This window comes from Nannospalax galili, unplaced genomic scaffold, assembly GCF_000622305.1.
Source record: "Nannospalax galili isolate Female #2095 unplaced genomic scaffold, S.galili_v1.0 scaffold369, whole genome shotgun sequence".
NCBI lineage: Eukaryota > Metazoa > Chordata > Mammalia > Rodentia > Spalacidae > Nannospalax > Nannospalax galili.
Window position 1 is genome coordinate 2051665 of NW_008360318.1, and position 19298 is coordinate 2070962.

General features: G+C 39.7%; 1 protein-coding gene across 3 annotated transcripts in view; it reads left to right on the forward strand.

Moving 5' to 3' along the window:
• The window catches only part of Pik3r4 (phosphoinositide-3-kinase regulatory subunit 4), a 68990-nt gene that overhangs the window by 34684 nt on the left and 15008 nt on the right, over positions 1–19298 (forward strand). For all 3 annotated transcript variants that reach the window (XM_008825112.3, XM_008825110.3, XM_008825111.3), the window contains 5 exons: positions 5194–5395; positions 6760–6947; positions 7511–7721; positions 10216–10381; positions 18472–18636. In XM_008825112.3, coding sequence (XP_008823334.1) covers positions 5194–5395; positions 6760–6947; positions 7511–7721; positions 10216–10381; positions 18472–18636 — 932 coding nt within the window. The remainder of the gene's footprint in view (positions 1–5193; positions 5396–6759; positions 6948–7510; positions 7722–10215; positions 10382–18471; positions 18637–19298) is intronic.

Below are 19298 nucleotides of genomic sequence, written 5' to 3' on the forward strand. Positions count from 1 at the left end.
TGTGAATTTGGATCAATTAGCAAATCTTGTCAAAACTCAGATATAATCCTTTTGTTATGCTTGGCATTGGTAGGGCCTCTTTAGAAATACTAAATTTAGATTCATCCTTCTGTTTTATAAGGAATGTGTGGGATGCAGAAAGTCAGAATAGGAATAAAAGTGTCTTGAAATCAAGACTAGTTGCTGAGTATGCTCCATGAGTGTAAGACAAAGACTGAGGGATGGCAGTATGGTGATGGCTGCTTTTAGCTCTGCAGAATGTTTTCATAGAGAGAATGCTTATCTCTTATCTCTTACCTAATAAGAGGGCAAGAAATGCATTCAGAGATTTGTTTTGTTTGTTTGTTTGTTTGTTTGTTTGTTTGTTTGTTTGTTTGTTGAGCTAACCAGACTGGCCCCAGAACGCTCTTACCTCATAAGAGGGCAAGAAATGCATTCAGAGATTTGTTTTGTGTGTTTGTTTGTTTGTTTGTTTGTTGAGCTAACCAGACTGGCCCCAGAACGCACAGAGATCTGCCTGTGTCTGCCTCCAGAATGAGCTGTGCCATATAAATCTTTTATGCATTTTACTTGTTTGAATATTTGGTGCTGTTTTTGATGTTGTTGCCATTGTTGTTTATTTGGTGCTGGGGATTGAACCTGGGAAGCGCTCACCACTGAACACGTCTGCAGTCCCTCCAGTGCTGCTAGACCAGTAGACATTGATTTGAATGACTGAACTTTGAACAGGCTTCTATGGGAGGCTAGAACCATTTTGGGTGTTTAGAACCAGATTTTCCAGGAGGCCAGGCCTTCTGAATCTCTGTTCCAGAACAGAGGCTCCATTTCCTATATTCTCAAATACTTAATTTGATGGACTTGAATTTCTGAAGAACTGTTTTTGGCTCATATATTAGATGTAGCTTATATTTTAGAAAGCACTTTATGGAAAATTGGATTCTAAATCCCATTTTCTGTTGTTTTTCTTTAATAATCCTTATCAAAAAGATTTCAGCATGCAGTAAATTCTGTTCCAATCTAAATGTTTTTTAGACTTGGACGTTGTAATCTTTGTATCCTTCTTCCCAGCAAATCCAGGAAACTATAAACCTCTCTTCTGAAATTTTCCTTATGTTGCAATAGTTCCTTCATGGAGCCCCTTGGCCCTACTCTCCCCTCACTTTGCTGAGGGGTTGGTTTACCATTGCTGAGGGGTTGGTTTAACCGTTGCTGAGGGGTTGGTTTACCATTGCTGAGGGGTTGGTTTACCATTGCTGAGGGGTTGGTTTTACCATTGCTGGGGGGTTGGTTTACCATTGCTGAGAGGTTGGTTTAACCGTTGCTGAGGGGTTGGTTTTACCATTGCTGTGGTAGAAGGCAGGAGTAACTCCTGGAGCCTTCTTCCTGTTTCCTGCTGGTCTCCGGAGTGCTCCCAAGGCTGCTCCCTCAGGGTTAACTCACGGGGAGCCTTGATAAAATCACCAGACTGACTTTGCTGCCTCTAAAATTCAGTGCTTGGTGTTTTGTCATTTATCATTACATTGGTCTGAGTGAAGAAAAGTGGAACAAATAAACCTGTATTATGTTGTTGCTGTTGATAGTATTTGGAGACTCCCAAGGATTAGGAGACTGTATTCTGTTCCAGAGATTCTTGCTGCTAGGAGAAGAGCGAGCAGGCTAGAATCAGATCTCTGGTAAAATGGCAGTAGAGCCATTAGCTTCCATTTTCATGAAGACCCAAGATGAGTCGACCACTGTAGTTGTGCTTTCCATGTTTTGTGACTCCTTAAAACAAGTTTGGGTAGCTTGTATTATCTCTATTTTGCAGATAGAGAAACTAGAGACAAAGTATTGTTAACTTGCCTTGCTCTCAGAGTGCAGTAAGTTTTAAAGTTGGTGATTTCACCTACACCTAGCCCACTCGAACGTCCATGCTGCTATACTGGGCCATGTTCCCTCTCAAGTAAAATAAAGACAGAAGCCTAGATTGACAAGCTTGTTTCAGCTTGTTGTAGACTTATGCAGAAACCCACATTTGCAACCCTTTTTTCCACATTGACTTCTTTTTGGCCCCTCTGTTGTTTGTGTTACTTGGGATTGCTAGCAAAAGCTTGGAGCCAGGGGAGGTAGAATTTGAGTTCATGTTCTTAATGTCCAGGCTACAGACAGAAGAGAGCATTCAGCTTCTTCACATGGGAGCTCCGAATTCTTTTTCACATGGGGTTCAGCAGTGTTTTTTTTTTTTTTTTTGATCACTCTGTTTGAGGTGCATCATTGGTGAAGTAGAGGTTTCTAGACCAGCCTAGCATTGTTATTATGGGACAGTATGTTCTGAGGTTCACGTAACAGACTTGAAACAGTTTTTGGAACAGTAGCCATATGGGAGCTGGAATCTGTCTGGACTTAATTTTTAGCAGGATGTATCATCAGGATGTGACACATGCAAGATGCTTTTTAGTTAGAGTTCATCCACAAGAGCTTTCTGCTTTATGTCCATTTAATATGGTACTGATAAAGAATATAGAATGATTTCACTCCTTATTTTAAAAAGTAACAAATACATTTTAGCCCCCTTATTTTTTTCCTTGAGACGGTCTCACTCTGTAGCTCCACCTGGCCAGGGACTTGCTATGTTGTGTAGACCATCCCAGGCTGGCCTCAATTTCAGATCTGCCTGCCTCTGCCTCCTGAGTGCTAAGATTAAAGGCATGTGCCACCATGCCTGGCCCCATTTTTAACTTTCTAATGGATTCTTACGTTAGTGCTTTTTGACTGAGTAGTGCACATACAAGTGTCAAATTGAAAAGGCATAAGAAGATGCAAACTGAATTTTCCTGTAATCGCTGATCCTCAGTCATCCTCTGTTGATTGTGAATTTCATGTTGTTAGTGCTGAATTCCTTTATGTAATACTGGACTTGATCTGTCGAGTGGTCACTTGGAATCAGTTTCATCCTTTTAAGCCTTGCTTTTAGCTTTGTTAGGACAGCCCCAGAGCAAATTTTAGTGGACCAGTTTAGTCCCATTGAGAATGTGCTCTGTGGACATGATTATATGATGTTCTGTGTTTTTCAAAAGTTCTTTCACCTTTGGCTAGTGAACATGGACTGTTCTGCATTAGCCCTAGGAATTACTTGGCCAACTGTGACTGCCTTTGTTACTCTTTCCCTGACCTCAGGTAGTTTCCATATGCATTTGTAGTTTAATTTTCAGCCAAAGCACTGAGGCTACCCCTTTGGCTCCCTGAAGTGATCACTGTGTGCAGATCTCACTTCTTCATTTCTCTTCCCCCCCCCAAGTTGAACTTGTTGTTCTCTGGAATGCTTATCTGTTGTACACTGAGTTCCTTCTGCATAACCATAGCCTGGAAACTGTCCGGACAGTGTCTGGGGCAGTCATAGGACTCGCCTTTGGCCTTTGTTGCTCTTTCCCTGGCCTCAGGTAGTGTCCATATGCATTTGTGGTTTAATTTTCAGCCAAAGCACTGAGGCTACCCCTTTGGCTCCCTGAAGTGATCACTGTGTGCAGATCTCACTTCTTCATTTCTCTTCCCCCCCCAAGTTGAACTTGTTGTTCTCTGGAATGCTTATCTGTTGTACACTGAGTTCCTTCTGCATAACCATAGCCTGGAAACTGTCCGGACAGTGTCTGGGGCAGTCATAGGACTCGCCTTTGCCTTAGGGATTGCCTGTTTGCCATGCCACTTCCTTTTTTTCAGTCCACTTTTTGGCTTGTTAAAGTGGAAGCTGCAGTCTGGAATGTTGAATTGCTTGTTGAGCTTGGCCCTGACTAGCCTTGGTGCTAGGAGAACAAAACCTCCCACCTTTCTTTTTCAAAATTGTTTTGGTTGTTTGTGGTCCTTTACGTTTCCATATGCATTTCCTTTTGAGTTTTTCCAGATCATCTTGTCACTTTATAAAAAGAAAAACAACTTGTCGGTATATTAGTAGATATTGCATGGAGCCTATAGGAAAGAATTGAAGTCTAGACAGCATTGACTTCTCTAGTCCCTAAACGTGGCATATGTTATTTTATCAGGTTGTCTTCAACTTATTTCAGTAATATTTTATGGGTTTACTTTGTAAAACTTTACCCGTCATTTATTATAAATATTTTGGATGTTTATTTATTTAGTTTTTTTTAGTCAGGGGCTCCCTGTGTAGCCCAGGCTAGCCTTGAACTTGCAGTCCTCCTGCCTTGGCCTCCCAGGTGCTAGAATTACAGGGGTGAACCACCATGCCCAGCCTGGATGTTTGATATTTTTTGTTATTTATGTATTTTTTATGTATATGTGTATCTGTGTAAGTGTATGTCATGTGTGTGCATGTGCCTGCAGAGACCACAAAAAGGTGTTGGATCCCCTGAGACTGGAGTTACAGGTAGTTGTGAGCTGATGGCATGGGTGCAGGGAATCAAACTCAGGTCGTCTGGAAGAGCAGCAATCGCTCTTAGCCACTTAGCCATCTCTCCAGCCCCATATTTGATTCTTTTAAAAAATAAAATTATATTTGGCATATTAAAATTTACTTTCTTTTCGTAGGTAGTATGTGGAAAATTTTTATATGGGCATTATAAAACATAAAATTTCTTAGTTCTAATAATTTCTATATGTCTTTGATTTTATGTAATTTTCAGCTGTATAATGTTGGACTAGTAAAAGTTTCTTTCATTTTTTTTTCAGTCTGAATGTCTTTGTTTTTCTTGCCTTATTGAAGTTGTACAACCTACAGTACAATATTGTTAAATAGAATTTAAGATGTAAATTATGATACAAAGGAGAAAATGCCCTAGTCGAGTGTTCTAGGAAGGTCCAGAGTGCTGGAGTGTTCTAGGAGAGTCCAACATACTGGAATGTTCTAGGAGGATCCAAGTACTGGAGTGTAGTCTCCAGAGTGCTGGAGTGTTCTAGGAGGGTCCAGAGTGCTGGAGTGTTTTAGGAGGTCCAACATGCTAGAGTCTTCTGGGAGGGTCCAGCAGTGCCTGGGGTGTTCTAGGAGGGTCCAGCAGTGAGGAGGGTCCAGCAGTGCCTGGGGTGTTCTAGGAGGGTCCAGCAGTGTGGTGCTGCTCCACTGATGCATTCTTTTGCTCACTTCATTGTATTATTCTGATTCCTTAAGTTGTTTTTAATTGGGTAGTTAGTTGATTTCACCATCCTGAAACCTGTAGTTACTACTTTTGAAAATAACTCAAAATACATGTTTTAATTTGGTTTTAGGGAATGACAGAGGAAGAAGAAGACAAACTTCTGGCCCTGAAAGACTTCATGATGAAATCGAATAGAGCAAAAGCAAATATAGTAGACCAGAGCCATCTTCATGACAGTAGTCAGAAAGGTGTGATTGACTTGGCAGCTTTAGGCATAACAGGGAGACAAGTTGATCTTGTTAAAACCAAACAAGAGCCAGACGACAAACGGGGTTAGTACATTAGTGTGTTTATCTTGTTATACCTAGTTATTTCATGAGACTGATTTTTAGCCAATGAATAGTAAAACAAACTCCCCATTTCTAGACATAAAGCTTTGAAATGCAGTGACTCCATTACTGAATAGGTGGAGGGGATGGGGCAGAGAACTCAAAGTGGAAAGCCCAAGTAACCTGCCCAGATTGCTACCCTGACTGTACAAACCAAAGTCTGTTTCCAAAGCTCTGCCTTTAAGTAAAATCATGTTGCCTCTTGGAGTGAACAATTAAAGATGAAGTTCTGTTGTCTTTTCTTTTTGGTTTTTTTTAAGACAGGGTCTCCCTGTAGCCCCAGTTGGTCTGGAACTCACTGTGTAGACCAGGGTGGCCTTAAATTCACAGAGATCCACCTGCCTTTGCCTCCTAAGTGCTGGGATCAAAGGCCAGTCAAAGGCGTGCTCTATGCCCAGACTGAAGTTCTGTTTTCTAATCCATTAATCACCAACCCAAGGCCAGTCTTTAAAATCCAGATTGAAAAAAAAAAATCCAGTTTTTTTTTTTTGTAGGTAATGCCTGATGAATTTAAAATACTAGTTTTGTTATAAAAAATGAAATACAAAAGAGTAGAGACCACAGAGGCAGGTGGGTCTACATAGCAAATAAATAAAGAGTAAAGACCAAAGTATCCTTAGTCATTTGAAGACTAAATAGTTGCTCTTAAACTTTGTGACATTGACATGGATTCTATGAGGTTCGTAAACTCTTGTGTATTCTCTTTTTGCAGAAATATTTCACTGTTAAGTTCATGTCTTTACAATTCTTTGTGTTCATGTATCACATTTTGAAGGCAGAAAATGAATTATTGAAATAAACCCCTAAATGCCAAGTTTCAGATAAAGTATTTGCAACATAATTACTAATGGCTTACATAATACTAATGGCTTACATTAGTATAAGGTGCTCATACAAAATGAGTTAACGAAAAAAGCAAGCACTCCAAAAGAAAAAGGTGAAAGATTTAAACAGATAATTTAATTGATAGAACAGAATGTGTATAAATGAAAAGGTAAATAATTAAGCAAATTCAAATTAAAACATGCCATTTTTCTATGCAGATTAGCATAGACTGATTGTTAGTACTGGCAAAGTTATAGGGGAATAAGCTTTTCCATATGCTGGGATTATAAGTTGAACACTTATATCTGAATACATGCATACAGAGACATATGTCTGAATAAATGGAACCACAAAGGAAACAGGAAAGTAGATGATGGAAGGTCCAGCAAATAGGAAGAGCCGTTGTTTCCCCTTAAACTATAGGTGGTAAAGCACATACTGGTTTTACCTTCAGACTGACTATTCTAAATTTATTTTCACAGCTAGAAAACATATAAAACAGGACTCGAATGTAAATGAAGAGTGGAAAAGCATGTTTGGGTCACTGGAACCCCCAAATATCCCACAGGCCCTGCCTAAAGGGAGTGACCATGAGGTGATACAGCCTGGGAAGCCGCCCCGTTCTGAGTCCTCTGCTGGCATCTGTGTCCCTCTGTCAACTTCTCCACAGGTGCTGTCCTCTAGGCAGTAGCTGTCCTTAGTCTCTGGATTCCCTTCTGCTATTTGAGATATTGAAAGGCTGTGCCCGATACAGGAAAGATCAGAACGGTGACGTGTTTGGGGGATGATCTTTTTCCTTCTAAGACAGTTTAATTTTATAGCCAAGGGTGAAATCTAGTTATTGAAAGCATCAAAAGTGTCTCACTTAGAGAGTACGTGCCAGTAAAGTGAACTGAAATTGTGAATTGAAAACCTGAACTGTGATTATAATTAGGCTACAGTGAATTCTTTAAAACCTTCTACATCATCTTTATTCTTTTTTAATATAACAAAGAAGCCAAAAATACTTTAGGGATGGCGTTCCAAGTTGTCTGTGGATGTTAAATGTCATGACGTATTTGATATATTTGAAGTGAGTTTATAACTTAAGGTAACTCCACTCAAACCAATCATATTTGATGTGAAAGTTATTAATTGAATCACACAGATGATATAGTGTATGGATACAACACAGAAATGTCTTTATCTTAAAATACACCTTGCTTATGACATAGATAACTCTTTGCTTTTCAGGTTTCAGAAGTAGCAAATATCCCCAATAAAAAACCAGCAATACAAGTTTTAAGTAGCACAGTTTTACCATCTACGTACCAGATTCGGATCACAACGTGTAAAACTGAGCTTCAGCAGCTCATACAGCAGAAACGGGAGCAGTGCGCCGCTGAGCGCATAGCCAAGCAGATGATGGAGAATGCTGAGTGGGAAAGCAGACCGCCTCCACCTGGTAAGCCAAGGGATAAGTTAGCTGGGCTCCTGCCAGAACTTGGGTCTACTCTAGAAACATGATTCAGGGTAAGCATCCCTAATCTGACAATATTCAGCTGAAAAGTAGGAATTTTAGCATTTCCAGTGGCAAATTTTTGGTTATGGATGCTCATGGAAACCTTTGAAACCCAAAACGCTTCTGGTGTTTGTAAAAAGGAGTTTAGCCCGTACCTTACCAGACAACATGTACTTGGCAGATGGAGTAAGAACAAAACTGTCCCTTGAGAAGCCCGGAGGAAGAAGCAGTAACTGAGAGCTTAACTCATCCTTAGTGCAGTTTGGGTCTTTTTAGCTTTGATTGCAACGTGCAGTGTCACATGTAGGCCAGCCGCTTCATAATTTAGCCTGTCTGTGCTTTGTTTTCCCTGGGGTAGTGCTGGTTAAAATCTGCCCAATTTGATGTTGCTTTTCAGTGAATGTCGGCCTTCTAGGAGTAAACTGCTCTCAGTTCTGGAGATTTAGGGCAGGATATTTAGAACGTATGGAGACTTTTGAAAAGAACATAATGATGTATACTATTAAGAATTTGGCAAGAAATTTCCTATATTCTGAGGAGACTGAGGAGAAATTGGAGAGTTCAGATCAAAATGTGGTTTGCCTGTTTTCACTGTGATGCAGCAGAGCTTCTCTTTGATTCTGTATTTGTAAATTTTTAAAAATGAATGAAAATTTCTATATTTAGACCAGTGATAGACATTTAACTTGAAAACTCTGAGGACTTTTTTATAGACATTGAAAAGAATGACAAGAATTCTTGTGAGCTTTTATGTGGACTTAGAAAATACTAGTAGAGATCATTTAAAGATTTCAAGATTTAGGAAATATTTTTAGGTGCTAAGCAGAATCTCTAGTCAAATATTTTCATCGAAATAAAAATTCTGGAATGTTTAAGCTCTGTCTGGGATGTCTAAGTCAATATCATTTACCAAATCTGTTAAAAACACAAAAAAAGATGACTACAAACAATCTTATGATTCTCTCTTTATAAGTATCATTTTATATATAAGTGGAGTTAACATTTTATTCAGTAATCACAGGACAGGTGTAAAACTACATACATAAAATTTGCAGTGACTGTGGAGTTCTTGACGTTTTTATTTCCACACTTGAGTGGTTGTGTGAAATTGATTTTTCTCTCGAGGGGAGTGCTTACCTACCTCTAGGGTATGTATAAACTTCATGGCCTCTCTAGTTCAGTATATCCTTCAAAATCACATTCAGCTGTTGTTTGCTCACAAGCTACCTGGAGAGCCAGGGGAAGGCTCTTCTAGCTTAGAGGAGTCAGGTTTGGCTATCATCTTGGTTTCACTTTTGTTTCTAAAACCCACCCTGTGGTCTGTCTGGAGGTGTTTGTTCTGGTTAAATTTTTTGGTTAGCAGAAAGTTACTAAATTATACCAGCTATAAATTACAAAGCTTCAAATGATTAGAAGAGGCCTTGCTGGAGGGGGAAAAGGCGGGGGTGCTCAGCCACCACTCAGGTGTTAGAGATTATGTTGTTGCAGGTTGACTGTTAATAAATCAGCTTTCTCCAGGCACACTGCTAGATTAAAAAAAATTCATTTCTAAAATAACATTGTTACACAGGAATGGTGACGATACCCACTATAGGTATGACCGTTAGCATAGCTTTCTCTTTTATTTTAAAATCAATAATATTAAATATTATAAGTTGTTATATTTAGTTGAAATATTCATAGCTGTTGAAAACAGTTATGTGCAGGGACCTGTGCTGGGTACTGGAATCATTCAAAAAAGGTAAGACATGGTTTCTGGCCTCAGAATGTGTAATTTAGAGGAAATTAATCATATACAGAAAGAATATGTATAGTTAAGTGTGGAAAATTATAGCTGCCATTGAAAAAGTACTAGGTAGTCTGTGTAATATTCTGAGGCTATAATCCTAGCATGTTTATACCATAGAATAAGTGGTTGTATGTCAGGAAGAAATCATCATCTGGGTGTTTTAATGTGGCCTAGAAACAGTGTTGGACCCATACATTTGTTTATCCATATATTTACCCATTGGATTAAGTAATATATTCTCCATATTACATTTGAGAAAATGAAACTCAGTGAGTTTCAGTAAGTAGCCCAGGGTCACCCTGGTGTGCTGGAGCTGGAGTCTGGCAACTTTCTTCCTCAAAGGTGCCCTCCAAGTTGTTTCTCTAGGCTACAGATTCTCATTACTTTGTGCTTCTAATCAGAAGTCAGTGTTTTTCTGAGAACAAGTGACTCGAGTGCCCTCTTGGACACTGAAAATGGCCCTGAGGTGGTCTTTGTGAAACAGCACTTAATTGTTATCTTGATGTCTTAGTAGATACCATGTCATGGTCCAGCAGAGGGCTAGAAGTGGGACCTTTTAGGTATTTAGTTGGGCTTTTTTAGAGCGAGAGGGTGAGCATGAGTGTGTCTAGAAACCACAGTGCAGATATGCTCTCTGCTTTTTCTTAGGGTGGCGTCCTAAAGGGCTGCTAGTCGCACATCTTCATGAGCACAAATCTGCGGTGAATCGAATTAGAGTCTCTGACGAACACTCACTTTTTGCAACTTGTTCAAATGATGGCACAGTGAAAATCTGGAACAGTCAGAAGATGGAGGGGAAGACCACCACAACTAGGTAACATGATCAGAGTGAACCAGCTTAGTCAGTCAGATCAACGGTACTTACTGACGGCTTTCTCTGTAACAGAAGCATAGCTTAAGGGTGGGCAAAGGGTACATCAGTGCTAAGTGGACAAAAATCTTCCTGTGGAGCTGGCCTAATGGAGGTGAGAGACAGTAAAAAGTATAAGTAGAACACTGAAAACATTGTGTTAGATGGCAAAGGGGTGTGTGTGTGTGTGTGTGTGTGTGTGTGTGTGTGTGTGGTACAGGGAATGGAGAGTGCTAGGGTTGGGGTTTTAAGTAAAGTATCCAGAGAAAAATGAATTTGAGAAAAGAATTGAAAGAAGGGAAAAAGAGCCATGTGAATGTGTTGGATGTTCTGGGCAGAGAAGACAAATTCCAGAAGCCCTGAAAAAAGAGACCTTTTTGTCATTTTTAGCAGAAAGGTTTGTATCACTGAACTGAGTCAGCAAGAGGGAAGAGGAGGGACTGGTCATGTAGGATCTCTGGAAAGTTGTGAGCTGAACCATGACCCAAGGTGTCAGCAGAATGGCTCTGGCTGTTGTGTTGAGAAGAGCATAAGAGGAAAGCAGACACGGTTCTAGGAATATTCTGGGGATGAAATCAGAGATGGTGTCAGCAAGATTGTAGCAGTGCATGTTAAGGTTCAGATAGCCCCACCCCCTCACCAACAGGGCCTCAGGGACCTCACAAGCCCCTGAGAAAAGGGAACCAAGTTAATAAGCATCCTTGTCTTTGAAGTCAAGAGAAGCTGACTTTTCTCCACTGTTTGGCCAACACAGCAGGCTTCCCCTTTGATCTCTAAAGAGGGCAGGTTTTAACAGTCCAGCTCTTCCACCCCACCCCCAACTTAAAAAAAATATATATCTTCCCGCCTTCCACACCCCCCAGAAGCCTCCCCCTGTAAAAGACCCCAGCTCACAACCAGGGCAGACATTCCCCCACCCACCCACCCAGAAGGGAGTCTGTCCCATGTGATCCTTTGCTAATAAACTCTATTCCACTGGAGTTTTATCTGTGTCCTGGTGCTTTCTCCAGATCAACTGGATTCATCCATCGCCTACTTTACCTATCAGTGTAGATGGTGGGAAATGACCAAATTTTAGGTCTGTTTTGATGGTACAGCCAACACAGTTTGCAGCACAAATTAGATGTGTGAGCACAAGTACTGAAAACAGTGGAATGGCCGGCTGTGTCAGGTAAGCAAGGCTGCCAATCCTCAGACCTGAGGTCGTTTATGACTCAGTATCAAGACGTAAATACTGAGGTGTCATTTTGATAGACATTGTAAAGTATGTTAGACTGGGGTGACTTTATAGCCATGCTTCCCTCACTTGCCGCTCTTCTGCCTCCCTGTCTCAGTTCTACCTCCTTCCTGTTTGCTCTTTGACAGTATCCTTTCACCTGACTGACTTCTGAAGCTTTCTTCTGTTTTTCTCTTTGGGATAAAGTATTTTTTCCCCTATTTTGACTCTGCTTCACTACCCTTCATAGACGCTGCCACTAGTGTGCCATCTTCTACCTTGCTTTATAGTAGTAAAAAATAGAAGCACACTCAAGGTTCAGCAGTGGGGGTTAAGTTTTATAAATAAAATTATGATGCAACTATAAACCTAGTGTGGAAATAAATTGTTATTATGAAGGATGCTGAGTATTTTGTAAAAGGCGGGTGTAAGAGGAGTTTGTGTAATTCTGCTTTTGGAGTGGCAGTTAGGACCTCTAGAATAGTAAGCAAAGAAAACACTGGCAAAAACTGACCAACAAGTTTTTAGAATTCTGCAAATATCTAAAGTCTTGTATTCCTGAGTGTTTCATCAACAGACATCGTATTCTCAGAAGGAACAGTGAGTCTTGTGGTATTAATTCATCTCTTCTACTGAGCCCTGTGGTAGCCTTGAAAACAGTCCCACACTATGGCAGCTGTGAGAAGTAGCCCCTGAGGGCTCTAGTAGCACTGGGGGGCTCATCATGGCTTTGGAACGCCCTCAAGTTCCTCAGGCTGTTGTTACTATTTGACATCTCTGTTGGCTGACTGAAAAGCTTCATTTTCAGGGGCTAATTTTATTTGACCTGGCATAGACCTTGTTCTTCGAGAAAATCTCTACCTATAGGGCACTGTTGAGAGTAATCACCAGTGTTACCAAGTGAGTTCAATATGAGCCTGATTAAAAAGCTTAAAAGGAAGAGCCCAGGAGTGATAGGTGTATAGTGGCCTTTGAAATGCTGTAATGTATTTCATGGCATCTTTTAAGTCTTATGTATGTGCAAGGTTGAGCACATTCCCAGGAAAAAGAACAAATTGTCACCTCTGTCCAATTTTGAGGCTTGGAAATGAAAGCTAAGGCAGAGTTATAAAATACCCCAGTAATAAGCTGGAGCAGTAGCCACGCATTAAAAAGATTACAGACTACAGAATCATCCCAGGAAAGTTGTTAAGTGATAGTGAAAATTTTGAAATAATTACATTAATTTTGAATTCTCAGTTTTGAATAAAAAATTAGATCATGCAAAGAAACAGGAAAAAAGGCCTATCCATAGGAAAAAGGCAGGCAGTGGGAGCTGTCTCAGTAGTCCTAGACATTGGACCTAACTCGTCATGGACTTTAAGTCAGTATTTACAGATACATTCCAAGAGTTCAGAGAATCCATATTTAAAGAGCTAAAAGAAAATTGCCAGGCATGGTGGTGCACAGCCTCAGTAAAGAGAGATAAATGGCAAACTCAGGCAGACAATAACCCTGCATAGAAATGGGAAAATGCACAGAAGACTTCAATCTTATCTGAAGGAATGTTGGCAACTGATTGCTACTAGATGAAGATGAGCTGATCTTCCTAAAACAAGGAACTCTAGATAGGCTAACTAGACTTAGTGGACGGACTTGCACTAGAGAATGGCTGGGGACCCTGACAACCCAGTGGGCCTTAACAGGGATGACCAAGTGAGTACATGGGCTCCAGTGTGTGTGTGTGTGTGTGTGTGTGTGTGTGTGTGTGTGTTGGGGGTGTTATGGGAGGGTGCCAATGGGGGTGGGGGGTATAAAGATGATTAAGATTGTTTGAGCTGTTCTGTAAAAAATTCAATAATATATATATATATATATGGCAAAAAAAGAGAGAGCAAGAGAGATAAGTGACAAAAAGCAGAACTGCACATTTCAACCGGCAAGGAAAGAAAAAAAAAACAGAATTTGAAAGTAGACATTATCTAGTCAGAGGTACAAAAAGGAAAAGAACTCGGGATAAATGGACAAAACTAGAGGCCTGTGGGGCACCATCACGTTATAGTGTACACAGAACGAGTTCTAGAAACAGGTGAGGGAGAGGGGAGCAGAGTAGTTAAGAGTCCTTTGGTAGCTATGGGGATTGAATTCAGGACCCTCTGAAGATAAAAACCGTGTATGCATGCTTGACTAACTTAAAATGGCATAGTATTATTTGTATCTAACCTCTACACATCTTATGTATTTTTAAATCACCTCTGGATTACTTATATAGTGTAAATGCTACCTATGTAAGTAGATCTTATACTACACTTTCAACTTAAACTTGTTTAGGAAATAATAACAAAAAAAAGAAGTCTGTATATGTTCAGTATGGACACTTTCATGTTCCTGAATTGTTTTTTTTGGGGGGGAGGGCCTTTTTGAGACAGGGTCTCCCTGTAGCCCCAGCTGTCCTAGAACTCACTATGTAAACCAGGCTGACCTTGAACTCACAGAGATCTGCCTGCCTCTGCCTCCAGAGTGCTGGGATTAAAGGCATGTGCCACCATGCCAAGCTATTCCTGAATATTTTTAACCATGGTTGATTGGGCTCATGGATGCAGACCCCATGAATGCTGAGGGCCATTTGTATTTGAGAAAATAATGTCTAGAACTGGAGCGATGGCTCAGCAGTTAAGATGACTGCTCTTGCAGAGGACCCGGGTTCCTAGCACATACATGGCAGCTAACAACCAGTACCAGGGGAATCTGACATCCTCTTCTGACCTCCATAGGCATTGCATGGCATGGGTGCAGTTACACACATGCAGGCAATACACTCATACGCAGAAAATCAAAATAATGAATAAAATTTATGAAAAAATAATGTCTAAAAGCACCCTAAATTTGATGGGAAACATTCATCTGTTGCAGAAAATCAAAATAATGAATAAAATTTATGAAAAAGAAAAAATAATGTCTAAAAGCACCCTAAATTTGATGGGAAACATTCATCTGTCTACCCAAGATTTGGTGAACTCTACTTTAGGATAAAATCAAAGGACTATACCTGGACACATCATAAGCAATCTGTTAAGTGAGTGACACCAGAAACTTGAGAACAATGTAAGAAAAGTACTTCAGCCCATCTACCAGATCTTCAGTATAGTTAACAAGTGATTTTCATCAGAAGCAATGGAGACCAGATGCCAGTGAGTAGGGATGGGATGCTCAGTTAAGAACAGGCTGTCAGCCAATAGTCTATGTGTAGTAAAACTGTCCTTCAGAAACAAAAGAGAAGTGTACGTGCCTCGAGATAAATAAGAACAAAGAATTTCTTGCAAATAGATTTTCTCCTGAAATGAATGACCATGGCGTAGTAACTTAGGAAGAAATAAAGAGAAACTCTACTGTAAAATCACAAGCACATATGAACTAAAGCACGGACTATTTTTGTTTATAACTTTTTACCTGAAAAACAATTGTGTGAACAGATGTAACCAGACGGGAGCGCTTGCCTAGCCTGCACCAGGCCGCAGGTTCATCTTCACAACATCCACGCTGGGTTTGCAATGCTGTTAACAGTGCTGCATGACTGGTTGAACAGAAGAGAGAGGGAGGAGCAGACTAGGGGAAAGTTTTTGTGCATTTAAATTAAACTGGTATTTATTTGATTATTTTAAGATGTTAAGTGTATTTCTCAGAACAATTACTTTAAAAACTTGACAACTTTTAGTAGAACTCAAAAACAAGGAAGTTAAAATGTTTTGCTAAAAAATCTATTTCAATAGAAGGCAGCAGGAGAAATAGCAGAACAGAACTCAGTTAAGCCCCGCTCCCACCCCTCATAGAAAAGTGTCAGACATAGTCCTGCCTTATTGGCAATCACAGTCCCTGTAACCAAGAGACAGAATTGGTAGAGAGATTTGATAGATAATTCGATCTAGTTGTATGCTGTGCACTAGACAGACATTTTAAATTCAAAGGCACAAATAGGTTGAAAGGATCAAAAATGATAACACCATGTGGTACCGTAAGAAACAGGGAAAAGAAAAAATTTTTTTAATTTTAAAAAAGTTTTGTTATGAGTACATTGCCTGCGTTTGTGTAAGTGTACCCTTGTTGTGAAATGCCTGCGGAGGTCAGAAGTTATCAGATCCCCTGGAACTGGATGGTTGTTAGCCGCCATGTGGGTGTTGGAAACCAAACCCAGGTCCTCTTAAAGAACAGTCAGTGCTGAGCCATCTCTCCAGCCCCAGGAAAAGATAAATTTTAAGGTAAATATTGAACATGGAAACACAGACATTTTGGCATGACAGTTACAAACAAAATCTGTGTAGTAAAAACTGACAGACATGATTTTGGGAGACTTTAATATCCTGTTTTCAAGATGGACAGAACATGAGTTGTAAGACCAGCAGGGAAGTAGAAGTCTTGAACAGTGCTGCAGAGCAGTCAGTCCCGACAGACAGCGGAACACTCTACCTAGCAGTAGGACATAATTTTTTCCTGAGGTATATATGGGGTATTTCCAGACTAAGCATATATTTGTTGATAAACCAAGTCTCAATAAATTTAAGAGAACAGAAAGCATACAAAGTAGATTTGCAACTACAGTGGGAGGAAAATAAGGTTTCAGTTATAGGAGTTCAGGAAATTCACAAATAAAGGCTGATATGGGTCAAAGGGTAATTAGAAAATACTTTGAGATTAATGAAAATTAAAATGCAGCATACCAAAAATAGGGAACACAGTTAAAGGAGTTTTTAGGGCATGTGTACCTTTAAATATTATATCTTTTTTTAAAAAAACTCAAATCAATAATTTAGCTATAAGAAATTAGCAAAAGGAGAGCAGACATCACCCAAAAGAAGCAGAAGGAAAAAAAGACTAAAGAAGAAATAAGTAGAAAGTAGAGAACAAAAAGTAAGTGGGAGCAACGTGGGCTCCAGGGTCAGCAAAGCTCAGATGGCGTCCTGGGTTCCACCAAACATTTAAAAAGGTATCACCCGTCTTTCAAAAGGTCTCCCAGAAAATAGGTAAGAAACACTTAATTTGGTCTATGAGTAAATAGTACCTTGACTCCACAACCAGGGCACATCAAAAGGACGCACAGACCTATACCACAGTGAGTGTGGATATAAAAATCCTCATCAAAACACTGTACACTGACTCCATTATGAAAAAGATTATGTACCATGAACAAGTACAGTTTGTCCCAGGAATGCAAGGCTAGTTCAACATACGAAAATCAATGTATGTATCGTATGACTAGAATAAGGGTAAAGATCACACAGTCATCTCCACAGACTCTCCGAATGCATTTGGCAAAGTCTGCTCTGATTAAAGCCAGCTCAGTAAATTAATAAAAAGCCATCTACAGAAGTTGCTGCTAACGTTATACTTAATGGTAAAAGGTTGCAAGCTCTCTGAGAGGAGGAATAAGACAGTAATGCCCATTTTTGCCGGTTCCATTAAGGTTCTAGCCAGGGTGTTTAAGCAAAGAGAAACAATGTAGACAAGTGGTGGTGGGGGGTGGGCAAGATGAATTGTTCTGTTAGTAGCCAGCATGATCTAGCATGTAGAAAATCTTAAGCAATAATTTCTTTTAAAAACTAATAAATGAGTTCGACAGACTCACAGAATAAAGGCTCACATGTGCAAATGTGCATGTGCAAACATCTAAGTGTTAGTAGCATTAAAAGTGAGTTTTTCTGTATGAAACAGTATATTTTAAAATGAAATGGAGCTCTTTTTTAAAGGTTAAAACCTCATTCAATTTTATGTCTTACAGGGTTTACACTGAGTTCAATATTGTATAACTGTAATAATTCAACTGTGAACCTAAAAATTTACAGCTAATTTTGAAAGAGATGCATCTTTGCTCTGGAAATTGTTATTGAACATGTTAAAGCTGTAATGAAATGCTTCTTCTAATCATGTGGTTGTTAAATAATTTTTAAAAATTAGTGTTTCTTTCTGGGTGGTAGTATATATTTTTATCTTTCTGTATATTTTGCTTTTAATAATTTAAATGTGTTCGTGTATAAGGAAATAAGTTACAAAAGGCAGGTTGGTACATTGGGTGATTAAAGATTGTGTACTTTTGGAGGTAAAAGGTAAAGATAGAAATTATGTGGGGATAATGAAGACAAAGAGGTGTTGATGGTGAACATGCTGTGTAGATCAAGTGTTCAGAAAGCAAAGGCCAGCATGTGTGTGGGAGAATATAGTAAAGTAAAATTTGCATGTGTGAATGTTTTAAAAATCATTTGTTTTCTTCTGATCATTAGATAAGACACTCTTGTTTGTGGATGAGTAAGGTGAGGCACAGAGAGCATGACCAAGATCACATAGGTAGTTTAATAGAACTGTAATAGAACTAATATAGCTTTTCCTGCTATAACAGGCTGTGGGTTCAGGGTTACAGAATAACTGTAAGGTATGAGAGCTTAAATTGTCCCACAAGTTGGAGAATTGCACCAAGACTCAGTGAGGGTTCTGATTAGAAAAAAGGAGGATCAGTCTTATTACAGTTGGACAGAAGTGTTTGAAAATGGCCATTTGAAGAAGAAAACGTGGTTTTGTGCTGTTGCTTTTGAGGGTAGAGTCTTTGAAGTTTTGAGAATGAAATGGCCTTCAAGGTAGCAATTCTGTCTGTTAATAACCATGCACATACTTAGTGTTTGCTGTGATGTGTTCAGGTTCTTTCAGAACTGAAGGCTTTTTTTTTGTTTGTGTTTTGAGATGGTCTTGCTGTAGCCCCAGGCTGGCCTTGATCTCACAGAGATGATCCACCTGCCTCTGCCTCCCAAGTGCTAGGATTAAAGGTATGTGCAACCATGCCTGCCAGAATTGAAGTCATATTTCTTTTATTCAGGTCTATTCTTACATACAGTAGAATTGGAGGACGAGTCAAGACTTTGACGTTCTGCCAAGGCTCCCACTACCTAGCCATAGCATCTGACAATGGTGTTGTCCAGCTCCTTGGAATTGAGGCTTCTAAGTTACCCAAGTCTCCCAAAATCCATCCTCTACAAAGCAGGTACCTGTCATCTGTATTTTTTAACTTTGTGTTTTAGTGTGCTGTGGTAACACGTTCCCACACCTTGCAGTGTAGTTTGGATCAACTGGTGGTTCTCATGTTGTGTAATACTTCTTTTTTAAGCGTATGAAATGAATAAAACTGTTTCCAATCCAGAGCATCCAGTTGTGGTTAGTTTTAGAAGACAGTGTTTTTACATCTTAATTTCTGCTAGTTTGTCAGGAGGGCAACTTTGAGCCTGGACTCATCTTATCCTGGAATCTTTCTGAATGCCAATTATCAGTTGTATCTTTTTTTTTTTTTGTCTTTTTGAGACAGGGTCTCCCTGTAGCCCCAGCTGTCCTGGAACTCACTATGTGGACCAGGCTGGCCTTGTAGAGCCAATGATTACATGTAGACCATGAAATCCTGTTGCTACAAAGAATGTAGAACCGTAGATGCCATCAGAGATTGTAAATGGTGCTTCTAGGTGAACTCACAGAGATCCACCTGCCTCTGCCTCCTGAATGCTGGAATTAAAAGCATGTAACACCATGCCCAGCAAGACAATTTTTTTTATTTTAATTTTTTTTGCTGGCCACTGTGTTATGTATTGTGGATTCCATAGCCAAATGTAATACATTATGTTCTCACACCTCAGTAAAATACACCCCCCATACATA